General features: G+C 39.1%; 1 protein-coding gene across 9 annotated transcripts in view; it reads right to left on the reverse strand.

The window, feature by feature from the left end:
- Positions 1 to 13,696, reverse strand: part of TEX15 (testis expressed 15, meiosis and synapsis associated) — a 76,223-nt gene that overhangs the window by 29,913 nt on the left and 32,614 nt on the right. For all 9 annotated transcript variants that reach the window (XM_086380925.1, XM_086380928.1, XM_086380924.1 and 6 more), the window contains one exon: positions 4,578 to 4,743. In XM_086380925.1, coding sequence (XP_086237051.1) covers positions 4,578 to 4,743 — 166 coding nt within the window. The remainder of the gene's footprint in view (positions 1 to 4,577; positions 4,744 to 13,696) is intronic.

Raw genomic sequence — 13,696 nt, forward strand, 5'->3', positions numbered from 1 at the left:
TCTCCCGAGTCCCTCCCCCACCCTCTCCTCTCTTGGATCCCCGATTATCAGCCAGTCTGTGCCTCTTCTACTGCAGAAGTGCAACACACCACCCTGAACTGACCCCACAACCACATAGGTGCCTGGGACTAGTCCCTCCAAGTGTGTACTTACACCTGTCACCAGCCTAAATTGCTATGTGAGCACCACGGTGAGACCCTGCTGAAAGCCAGGGCCCTCCAGAAGCATGTGGGCCCAGATCCAGCCCTGTCTGGAGCCACTGACCTGCACCTCTAAGCTCACCTGAAGCCAGCCCCTCCAGCTATATGCCTGGACACCTCTGGTCCCCACCACTGGGCTCCTCAGCTATGTGTCTGTGGCAGGATCCAGCAGTCATAGTGCTGCACACCAACAGCCAGGACCCCCCCAGACGTCAGCACACCTGCCACTGGCACTTGCCTTGGTATCAGCTGTGGCCCCCAGGGCTACATGTGTGTTTATAACCAGCTCTGTCACCACACAGTACCTGTACCTGGCCTGCATGGCCGAGAATGTGGACACCAAGCAGCTTGGCCCACTACTGCTGCCTGCTCTGGCGCTCTCCCTCGTTTACGACAAGGAGGTGCCACTGAGAACCCCAACAGTCCTTGGAGCCTCTGCAGATGCCTGGCAGTGCTTTCCAAAGACCACACAGTTGTCAATGTTGTAGATCCCAATGGCTTAATCCAATGAGTTACACCACAATCCCCGAGACATGGAGCTACACACGCCCCTTCACTGGGAACCCTGCACCATTAACCCAGTGTCACAGCAATCTTCAGCATGTCCCCACCCGCAGGGGAATAGGTCTTTTCTTAGCAAAGTCAGTCCATAAAGTATTTTCTTTACCATGCAGACACCTAAGCAAGGATACAGGACTGTGGAGAGTCAGGGAAACAAGACTCCACCCAAGGAACACCCCTTTTTCCAGGGTGTCACTGGCCCAAACTGATTTAGTTTTACTTCATCTTGGAACCAATCATTGACATAGTAAATGAAATTAAGCATGGATGGTTCAGTCTACTCATCTGGGGTGGAATGTAAACTGAGATGCTGAGTACAAATTCAACCTCAGTGTCAAGACAGGTATTGACGGTCTTTAAATAAATTTGAAATGTGTAAAGGAGAGTTATCTTAAAACAAAAAAGGGTCAAACTGATACAAATAGGGCAATATACTTAAAAAGAACTGAATTCAGTTCTCTATTATCCACTGAGACCAGCTAAAGCTCTTAACTCTTCAAAACACCTCTCAAGACTCTTATGAAGAATGCTCAACCCCACATCTATGCACCTACATCTTTATTATAATATATGATTTTACATTTAGCTGTATGTCTTCTCTACTGGAATATAAACTCTCTAAGGTTGAGGAGAAAACATTCATTTTTCTCTGAGGGTGATAAAATGAAGAACTGACTCATTTGAAAAGACCCTGATGCTAGGAAAGATTAAAGGCAGGAGGAGAAGGGGACAACAGAGGATGAGATGGTTGGATGGCATCACTGACTCAATGCACATGAGTTTGAGTAAGCTCTGGGAGTTGGTGATGGACAGGGAGGCCTGGTGTGCTGCAGTCCATGGGGTCACAAAGAGTCAGACACAACTGAGCGACTGAACTGAACTGAACTGCATTACATACATTTTCTGACACAGTAGGCACTGAAATGCTCAATGAGTGACTGAATACACATATATTTAGATGATTAACGTGTTTCTGCTGATTTAACACTTAAGTAGTAGTAGATGCAATGTGGATGAGAAATGGAGACTGGTGCATTTTTGGAACTACTTGCTTTTGGTAAGACCAGAAATTATAAACTCCTCTAAGGGGAACAACAAAAAGAAAAGCTAGAGGCAGTCAATGTTATTAACACTTTCTCTTTTTATCTGTCTATCCTATTTTTCTCCTCTGCTAACCATTCTGGTATTTCTTTTCAAAAACCTATGCCTTAAGGCTACTTAAGGGTATCTTCTAGCATCACTCATTTAAAATGATGCCATTAAAATGTAGCTTAATTTAACAATTAATTGCTCACTGTGTTGCCAGACTCAGTTCCATACTATGGACACAAAAACAAGTAAGATAAAACTCATAATGTAGTAAGAAAGTCAGACAAAACCAATATAAAATGAGCATCAAATACTATGGGATATAAATGAGTTCATCTAATTGGGCAAATACATAAATCCTACACCTACTAGTCATTTAGAATGTTCTGTTAGGTCTTGTATTGTTGGGGAGTTGTTTTAACTCTTTTGTAATGTTAACAGGGAGAAATAAATGGTTGAAATGAAGTATTAGGGGGCATTGTGAAAAAGTACACAAATTAAAATGCCTAATATAACTCATGGAGAAGGAAATGGCAACCCACTCCAGTGTTCTTGCCTGGAGAATCCCATGGAAGGAGAAGCCTGGTAGGCTGCAGTCCATGGGGTCGCACAGAGTCGGACACGACTGAAGCGACTTGGCGGCAGCAGCAATATAACTCAAATCAAGGAACAATGCAAGAATTAATTTTTGATCAAACCATTATTTCAATCTGGAGGGGGCAGCATATAGTCAGTCCATTCTACTTTTGCTCAAAAGTATGGTTTTTAGGAAAGACTATGCCATCAACTAATTCTGTCATTTCTACCCATTCTCCCAAACTGACACCAAGTGGGGCAGCATGTTTGAGTCAAGAGGAACTGATTCTACAACAAAAAAAAGAGATCAAACACATTCTGAAACGAGTTCTCAATGTGAGTCCATCAAGCTACAGTTAGGTTCTAACTTAAAATGCAAAATGGTGAAGGAAGCAAGTTCAGAAAATGAAAATGCTGAACCGTGTTCACACAAGATCTGTACCTATAAATACAAAACGTTTACAATGAGAACTTCCCATGTGCTGTTATTTTTTCTTATCAAAATTACCTAATGGAACGTGTCTTTCCTCAAAACAGAGAGGGTACTTTTTTTCTTTTGGTCCTGCTATGCGGCATGTGGGATCTAGATCCCCGACCCGGGATCGAGTCAGTGCCCCTGCGCTGGGAGCATGGAGTCTTAACCAGTGGACCGCCAGAGAAGTTGGAGAATGGGTACTTTTTTTTTTTTTTCTATTATATTTTCTAATAAAAGAAAATCCATCCTGAGTCTACAAATAATAAACGCTGGAGAGGGTGTGGAGAAAAGGGAACCCTCTTACACTGTTGGTGGGAATGCAAACTAGTACAGCCACTATGCAGAACAGTGTGGAGATTCCTTAAAAAACTGGAAATAGAACTGCCTTATGATCCAGCAATCCCACTGCTGGGCATACACACTGAGGAAACCAGAAGGGAAAGAGACACGTGTACCCCAGAGTTCATCGCAGCACTGTTTATAATAGCCAGGACATGGAAGCAACCTAGATGTCCATCAGCAGATGAATGGATAAGAAAGCTGTGGTACATATACACAATGGAGTATTACTCAGCCATTAAAAAGAATACATTTGAATCAGTTCTAATGAGGTGGATGAAACTGGAGCCTATTATACAGAGTGAAGTAAGCCAGAAGAACAAACACCAATACAGTATACTAACGCATATATATGGAATTTAGAAAGATGGTAACGATAACCCTGTATACAAGACAGCAAAAGAGACACTGATGTATAGAACAGGCTTATGGACTCTGTGGGAGAGGGAGAGGGTGGCAAGATTTGGGAGAATGGCACTGAAACATGTGAAATGTCATGTATGAAACGAGATGCCAGTCCAGGTTCAATGCACGATGCTGGATGCTTGGGACTGGTGCACTGGGACGACCCAGAGGGATGGTATGGGGAGGGAGGAGGGAGGAGGGTGCAAATCAAAACCACTATGGGTACTTTTTAAAAGTTAAGTGTCACTGGGATGACCCACAGGGATGGTATGGGGAGGGAGGAGGGTGGGGTGTTCAGGACTGGGAACACGTGTACACCCATGGCGGATTCATGTTGATGTATGGCAAAACCAAAACAATATTGTAAGGTAATTAGCCTCTAATTAAAATAAATAAATTTAATTTGAAAAATAAATAAAGATTAACAAATATTTGTATAGTACAAAAAAAAAAAGTTAAGTGTCAGAAATTGTGGCTCTAGTGGAATAGCTGGAAACAGCCAAATACAACTGTGCCAGAATAAAACATCAACTCAGTCTCTGAAGGATTGAATCAAGAAAAAAAGGTACATTCTACATACTTTAATGCTGTTTTATACTATGCAAGAGGCACAAGGCATCTACAAAATACCTGTTTAATTAATGTGTTGATGTTATGCTTCTGAAAAATTTACGAAGATTAAAAAATTAGAAGGGTGTGTCTGAAACCTGGCTACAATAATGTATAAAAACTTACTAATCAAATCTCACATGTACCTCTTTACTGTTACAAAAAGCTATGAGATGGCAACAAAATAATGAATAAAACACTTCTGTACTTATTTTCTTGGTAACACTTATAAAATCTCAAATGGCAGAAATAAAAAATTTGTATAAACACCTCACAGAAAAAGCAAGCAAAATCTCAAACATCTTTAGGTCACAGTAACTTACCTCTTAGAAGTAAAATTTTTTTCTAGACCCTCATTGTGAATCAGTTTTGTATCCCCAAACTGCCACGAAGACTGCAGGTCACAGCTTACATCAAGCCGGCACTCGTTGAGAGTATCATGTATGAAACTATACTCTCTGGTATTGGTGTAACAAGGTGACAAGTAAACTAAAAATAAAGGAAAGGGTAAGCGGTTATTCGTGTTTAAAATGACATCATTGTAGGATAGTTAGGGTCTTTGGGAAGGTCATGTACACACTGCTGTATTTAAAATGGATAACCAACAAAGACCTATTGGACAGTCCATGAAACTCTGCTCAATGTTATGTGCTAGCCTGGATGGGAGAGGGGTTGGGGGATGAATGGATACATGTATATGTAAGGCTAAGACCCTTCATTGTTCACCTGAAACTACAACATTGCTAATCGGCTATACTACAATACAAAATGTTTTTGGTGTTATAAAAAATAAAATAAAATAATATTGTTGTACATCTGCACAATGACAACTATAGATATGTATAAGATACAAAATAACCAAGTACTTGGAAGTTTCATTAACGTCTGGAGGCATTTATATATATTTAAGACTTTATAACAGTAATACAGACTTCCTATACCCGGTATAAATGAAAATAGGAATCCTGTCTTACTCCACTTACCTACTGGGAGTTCTTAAAAGCTGACACAGATATTCTAGATAGAGGGATTGGGGGCAAGAGGAGAAGGGGACGACAGAGGATGAGATGGCTGGATGGCATCACTGACTCGATGGACGTGAGTCTGGGTGAACTCCAGGAGTTGGTGATGGACAGGGAGGCCCGGCATGCTGCGATTCATGGGGTCGCAAGGAGTCGGACACGACTGAGCGACTGAACTGATCTGATCTGATCTGATACAGGTGACTCATTTTCAACTTAAGATGTACAGGCTCTACAACATACATTGTTACACAAACCTTGTAGCTCATGTTAGGTCATGAACATTTGTTGTATTTCCCCCAAATAAGGCAACCTATATACTAGTAAACTATTTGGTTATTTTGACTTCAATAATACCAGAATATCTTTGTTAACTCTTGACTGACACAGTGGCATGAGTAACAAGCACAGTCTTTTGGAGGACAGTGAGCAATGTTTCAAGCATTGTTATATTAAGTAGATGCATTAAAGAATCAAAACCCTTAAGGAATAGGACCCAGAGGAAATTGGGGAATACAGCTGATTCTTGTTCTTTGTGGAAGTTACAGTATACTAAAGTTGCTGCCAACCTTGAATCAGTGAATACTGAACTATTAATATTAGTCTTAGTAGAAATACAGGCTTAGGTTCCTGTGGGCCTCTGGTGACATTTTTGACAACTGGAATGCCATGTGCAGTAAGCTTGCCTGCCAACATCTCTGTAAAATGAGCCAGTCTCATCCAGGTTGGAAACCTGCCACATAACCTTTTCCTGTATAACACTTAGCAGGTGTCTTTGAAATTCTTCCCCAGTCTCCTGTTCTGCAGAACCTGCCTGCATCCATTATCACCTTCTGAAGCGTGGGAGCCAGCAAGCTCTAGCCAAGAAGGGCTTAACATTCTCCTGACCCTTGGTGCCATGATCAAATGTCTCTTTGGCTTTCCACCTTCCAACAATGCTGCCCACAAGCTTTTTACTGGTGGTCATCTCATGAGTCTACAAATGTAGATTCTACTCTCTCCACAGGAAAGGTACTCAAATGTTCCTTCAACATTTTCTGCAGAGGTTTGATGTACAAGTTGGTGAATTTTGTTTTCCTTTTTCTGAATGTGCCCTATTTTTAGCCAACAGTCCTGTAATTTTGTGTTATAGTGTAGCTTATGTAACATGCATTTTCTCTGTAGGGCACATCATAGACCTCCTGAGCTTAGGAGCACTAGACAGCATTTTAGCATGACATGGTGGAGGCTGTTTATAAAAGTGCAAACAACACAGCACAAAGCAGGTGACGAAACGGACACTTAACTATAATATGACAGCTGGAGTAAGATGCAGAGCACTCTCTCATCTGGATACAAGTGCATCAAGTGACTCAAATTTTTCACCATTCTGCATATGCCTAAAATGACTGAAAGTGCTGTGCTGAGTACTGGTGCTGTGGTTACAAACACATTTTAGCAAGCAGGAGAGTTTGAAAATATGGCAAACATGGCATCTGTGAATAATGAGGATCAGTGATATATATAACTTCAGGCAATTTCCATATACATGAATCTAACATAAACAATGGTCCTCTGTATTTAATAATCAACAGGATAAGACAGTGGCAAAACTAATACAAAATACTACAAACCACTGTTTTTCAAAAACAACGTATTCTTCACCTCCTTTCCATTTAATTTTCACTTTAATATTTGCAACAATTCATTACAAAATTTGGTCATTTCATAAGATATATGACTTTGTGCATGTGTGCTTGTGTTTAACTTATGTTGAAGTGAATATAGATCATATGACATTTTTATAGCAGCTCTATGTATATACCCCTCGCCCAAACTCCCCAGTGTCAACACTTCATGTAACTATAATGAAACATGAAAACCAGAAAAATGACATTGGTATAATACACAGACCTCATTGATATTTTACTAGTTTCATGTGCAGTTATGTGTGTGGGGGTAGTTCTATGCAGTTTTATCACGTGTGTAGATTCATGTAACAACCACTATAATCAAGATACACAACTGTTCCATCACCACAAAGATCATTCTTATTCTACTCCTTTATATATAGTAATATTGATAACCTTATTCCTCTTCTCTGCCTCTAAATCCTAGAACTACCAATCTGTTCTCCATCTCTAAGCTGTCATCATTTCAAGAATGTTTTATAAATGGAACTTTATATTATAAAGTTCTGTTATATTTAAATTAATATTTACAACCTATGGAGACTGGCTTTTTAAATTCAGCATATTGCTTCTGAGATTCAATCAAGCTGCTGATACAGTAAATCTTTTTTTTTTAACTTGCTAAGTATCCCACAGTATGGATGCATCATACTTTAGCCACTTACTCAATGGAAATCAGGGTGATTAACAATTTTTGGCTACTACAAATAAAGCTACTATAAACATTTCCATATAGGTTTTAGTGTGGCCGTAAGCATCCATTTCTCTGGGATAAATGCCTCGTAGTACAACAGCAGGGTCATATGGTAGTTGCACGTTTAGTTTTTCAAGAAACCATCAAACTTTTTCCAAAAGTGGCCGAACTATCTTACGCTTCCATTGGTTGCATGACTGATCTGGCTTCTCCTATTCTTCCTAGCTTTTGGTACTGCTATTCTTATTTCGGCTGTTTTAACAAGAATAAAGAGAGCCCCTTTTCATTAGCATTTTGTTAATGGCTAAGATATTGAATATCATTTTTGTGCTTATTTGCCAATCTATACATTCTCTTTAGTGAAATGACTATTCATGTCTTTTTCCTGTTTTCTGGTTGATTCCACTTTATGGTTCATCTAGCCCAGCATTTCGCATTATATACTCTGCATATAAGCTAAATAAACAGGGTGAAAATATACAGCATTGACCTCCTCCTTTCCCAATCCTGAACTAGTCTGTTGTTCCATGTCCAGTCCTAACTGTTGCTCTTGACCTGCATACAGGCTTTTCAGGAGGTGGGCAAGGTGGCCTAGTATTCTCAACTTTTAAGAATTTTGCAGTTTGTTGTGATCCACACAGTCAAAGGCTTTAGTGTAGTCAATGAAGGAGATGTTTTTCTGGAACTCTCTTGCTTTTTCAATGATCCAACGGATGTTGGCAATTTGATCTCTGGTTCCTCTGCCGTTTCTAAATCCAGTTTGTATATCTGGAAGTACTTGGTCACGTACTATTGAAGCCTAGCTTGAAGGATTTTGAGCATTACCTTGCTAACACGTGAAATGAGCTCAACTGTGCAGCAGTTTGAGCATTCTTTGGCATTGTCCTTCTTTGGGACAGGAATGAAAACTGACCTTTTCCAGTCCTGTGGCCACAGGTTTTCCAAATTTGCTGGTGTACTGAGTACAGCATACTCACAGCATCATCTTTTAGGATCTGAAACAGCTCAGTTGTGATTTCATCACCTTCACTAGGTTCATCCTAAGGCCTACTTGATTTCATACTCCAGGATGTCTGGCTCTAGGTGAGTGATTATCTGGGTCACTAAGACCTGTTTTGTAAAGTTCTTCTGTGTATTCTTGCCACCTCTTCTTAATATCTTCTGCTTCTGTTATGCCCATACCGTTTCTGTCCTTTATTGTGCCCATCTTTGCAAGAAATGTTCCCTTGGTATCTCTAATTTTCTTGAAGAGATCTCTAGTCTTTTCCACTCTATTGTTTTCCTCTATTTCTTTGCATTGTTCACTTAAGGCTTTCTTATCTCTCCTTGCTATTCTTTGGAACTCTGCATTCAAATGGGTATATCTTTCCTTTTCTTTTTTTGCTTCTCTTCTTTTCTCAGCTATCTGTAAAGCCTCCTCAAACAACCATTTTGCCTTCTTGCAATTCTTCTTGGGGATGGTTTTGGTCACCGCCTCCCGTACAATGCTATGAACCTCCATCCATAGTTCTTCAGGCACTCTATCAGACCTAACTAATCCCTTAAGTCTATTTCTCACTTCCACTGTATAATCATAAGGGATTTGATTGAGGTCATACCTGAATGGCCTAGTGGTCTTCTCTACAGTCTGAATTTTCCAATAAGCTCATGATCTGAAGTCACAATCAGCTTCAGGTGTTTTTTTTTTTTTTTTGCTAACTGTCTAGACCCTCTTCATCTTCAGCTGCAAAGAATATAATCAATCTGATTTCAGTATTGATCATCTGGTGATGTCCATGTGTAGAGTCATCTGTTGTGTTGTTGGAAGAGGGTGTTTGCTATGACCTGTGTATTTTCTTGGCAAAACTCCATTAGCCTTTGCCCTGCTTCATTTTGTACTCCAAGGCCATATTTGTCTGTTACTCCAGGTGTGGCTTTCTACTTTAGCATTTTAATGATTTTAATGAAATTAAAAATTTTAGCATTTTAATGAAAAGAACATCTTTGTGTGTGTGTGTGTGTGTGTGTGTTAGTTCTAGAAGGTCTTATAGGTCTTCATAGAACTGTCTAACTTGAGCTTCTTCAGCATTAAAGGTTTGGGGCACTGTGGTATTGAATGTGGATTACTGTGATGTTGAATGGTTTGCCTTTGAAACAAACATATTGTGTCGTTTTTGAGACTGCACTCAAGGACTGCATTTTGGACTCTTCTGTTGACTATGGGCTACTCCATTTCTTCTCAGGGATTCTTGCCCACAATAGTAGATATAATGGTCATTTGAATTAAATTTGCTCATTCCCATCCATTTTAGTTTACTGATTCCTAAAACGTTGATATTCACTCTTGACATCTCCTGTTTGACCACATCCAATTTACCTTGATTCATGAACCTAACACTCCATGTTCCTATGCAATACCGTTCTTTGCAGCATCAAACTTTACTCTCACCACCACTGTGATAGTCGCCTGACTCCTTGCAACCCCATGGACTGCAGCCCGCCAGGCTCCTCTGTCCATGGTATTTTCCAGGCAAGGATACTGGGGTGGTTTGCCATTTCCTTCTCCAGGGGATCTTCCTTCTCCAGGGATCAAACCCAGGTCTCCAGCACTGCAGGCAGATCTTTTACCGACTGAGCTACTAGGGAAGCCCATCCACAACTAGGCATCGTTGGTTCTTTCTGGGGCCTGTTTCTCCACTCTTCACCAGTAGCATATTGGATACCTACTGACTTGGGGGGCGCATCTTCCAGTGTCATATCTTTTTGCCTTTTCATACTTTTCATGGGATTTTCAAGGCAAGAATGAAGTGGTTTGCCATTCCCATCTGAAGTGGACCACATTTTGTCAAAACTCTCCACCATGACCCATCCATTTTGGGTGGCACTGCACAGCACAGCTCATAATTTCATTGAGTTACACAAGGCTGTGGTCCATGTGATCATTTTGGTTGGTTTTCTGGGACTGTGGTTTTCCTTCTGGAAGTTAGCTATATGTATTTTTTACATACTTTTTTTTTTTTTTTTTTAAATCAAGCTGAGTTCTGTATTCCTAGAGTGCTGAGTCTTTATCATGAATGTTGCTTTCTGTCAAGTTTTTTCTGCATAAATTTATATGACCATGTGATTGTTATTCCTTGTCCTGTGAATACACATTGACTTTCAGATACCAAACCAGTCTTGCATCCCTTGAACAAAACTCCCTTGGTTATAATATATAATTCATTTTATATACTGCTGAATACTACTTCTTTATATTTTGTATAGAATTTGTGTGTTAAGGTTCATGATGGGTATTGGTCTGTAGTTTTCTTTTTTTGTATTACGTTTAGCTTTGGCACCAGGATAATACTATACTAGTAGTTATTCTTTCCTCTTCTATATTATAGAAGAAATTGTAAAGGATTTGTATTAGCTCCTTTCTTTAATCTTGAGTAGAATTCTCCAGTGAAACCATCTGGGCCTGGGGATTTCTTTTCCAACAGATTTTTTTCAACCATGAATTCAATTTCTATAATACAGACATATCTTGGAGACATTGTGTGTTCAGCTCCAGACCACCACAATGAAGTCTATTAAGTGTGCAACAGCATTATGTTTAAAAAACAATGTATATAACCTTGATTTTAAATATTTTATTGCTACAAAAATGCTAACAATCATTTGAGCCTTCAGTGAATCATAATCTTTTTGCAACAGTAACATCAAAGATCACTAATCACAGATCATTAACAAATGTAACAGCAAAGAAGTTTGAAATACTGTGAAAATTACAAAAATTTGATACAGAGACACAAAGTGAGTGATTACTGTTGGAAAATATACACCAATAGACTTGCCTGATACAGTGCTGCCACAAACCTTCAATTTGTAAAAAACACAGTATCTGTGAAGAGCAACAAAATGAGGAATGCCTGTAGTTATAAGGCTATCAAATGATCTATTTAGTACTGTGTGAGTTTTGGTAATTTGTACTTTTAAACAAACTGGCCCCTTTCATTTAAGTTGTAAAGTTTATGTACTTAGATCTGTTCATAAGGCTTTCAATTCTGTGGCTCAGTAGTGATATACTATGTCATTTCTGAGAGTTGTAGTTTGTGTCTTTTTTGTCAGTCTCACTACAGGTAACCTTCCTAAAGGATTATCACCTTCTTTTTTTATCTTTGCAACCAGCTTCTTAATTTCATTTTTTTTCTTTGTGCTTGTTATGGGCTTATCCTGTTACTCTTTTCCTAGTTCCTTAAGAAGGAAACTTAGACTACTGGTTTGAAACCTATTTTCTAATGGAAGTATTTAGTGTTATGAATTTGTCAGCCATGATTCAGTTTTCCCCTCAAATTTTGATAAGTTACATCTCCTTTTTTTATTCAATCCAATGTGTTTCTAAAATCTCATGAATATTTAGAAATCTGTTGTTTACTCTCCATGTGTTCAAAGACTTATCTAATGCTTTCTATCATTAATTTCTAGATTATTCGACTTCAGTTCTTTTAAATACGTTGAAATGTGTTTCATGGCCCAACACATCGTCTATCTTGATGAGCATCAACTTAGATCTTGAAAAGAATGTCTGTTCTACTGTTGTTGTGTAGAGTATAATGTCGTAATAATGTACAAATGCCAATCAGATCTTGTTAGTTGACAAAGTTCAGTTCTTCTGTATCTTCACTGATTTTTGTGTCTCTGTGGTTCTACTGGTTGTTGACAGAGGTGTACCGAAATCACCAACTGCCATTCCAGATTTGCCCATTTTTCCTTTCAGTTCTATCAGTGCTGCTTCATGGTTTCTGAAGCTTTGTCATTTAGGGATACAGTTAGGACTGCTGAATCCTACTAGTGGATTTATGCAATATCCCCTTCTGTTTCTGGAATTTTCATTCCTCTGAAGTCTACTGATACAAATAGCCACTCTGCTTTATTCTGATTGTTTGCATGGCTTATCTTTCTCTATACACTTACTTTAAACCAACTTATATCCCTATATTTAAAGTGCATTCGTCAACAGTCTATAGTTGGGTCATGGTTTTTTGTCAATCCATTGTGTAAAAGTCTTAACTGGTATAAATTATATTTAATATAACTGATACAATAGGGCTTAAGCCTGACATTTTACTGTTTATTTTTCCCTCAGTTGTTCAATTCTCTACTTCACTTTTTCTGCCTTCCTGTGGGTTATGCAAACATTTTTAAAATTCCATTTTGATTTATCCATAGTGTCTTTAGAAACAACTTTTAATTCTGAGATAACTGTTTGTACATGTGCTCGTGTCCAACTCTTTATGACCCCATGAACTGCAGACCACCAGGCTCCTCTGCCCTTGTTCCAACCGTCAAACAAAATTAGAAAACTCAAGAGGAGGACTGTCAATTGTATTTCCCTGTATTTCTACTCTCCTTTGTCCCTCCTTCATTCCTAATGTTCCCAGCTTCTTTCATCATTTTCTGCTTGGAAACTTTGTTTAGCCATTCTACACCAAGATTTACTAGTGAAAAATTTTGAGTTTTACTTCGTCAGAGAATGCCTATTTCAGTTCTACTCCTGAGGATATTTTTCTGAGTATAGTTCTTTTCATTCTGCACTTAAAAAATGTTGTGCCACTTCTTCTGGGCTCCATGGTTTCTAATGAAATATCTGCCATTCAATTTTTCCCCAATAAAAACATTTAGTTGCTCTCAAGATTTTTTCTGTTCTTAATTTTCAGAAGTTTGATTATGATGTGCCTTGTGATGGACTTCTCTGGCTTTATCCTGTTTAGGGTTCATTCAACCTTTTGATTGAATGTTGTTTAGTTGTTAAGACATGTCCGACTCTTTGCGACCCCATGGACTGTAACCTGCTGGGTTCCTCTGTCCATAGGATTTTCCAAGCAAGAATACTGGAGTGGGTTGCCATTTCCTTATCCAGGGGATCTTCCCAATCTAGGCATCAAACCCATGTTTCTTGCATCTCCTGCATTGACAGGCAGATTCTTTCCCACTGCACCAGCTGGGACTGTATAGGTTTATGCCTTTTGCCAAGTTTGGGGAGCTTTCAGACAGTATTTATTCAAATACTCTTTCAGCTCTATGCTCTCTTCTCC

Source organism: Bos grunniens, chromosome 27 (genome assembly GCF_055505025.1).
Source record: "Bos grunniens cultivar Pamir isolate PY7600 chromosome 27, Bosgru_T2T1.0, whole genome shotgun sequence".
In the NCBI taxonomy this organism is placed as follows: domain Eukaryota; kingdom Metazoa; phylum Chordata; class Mammalia; order Artiodactyla; family Bovidae; genus Bos; species Bos grunniens.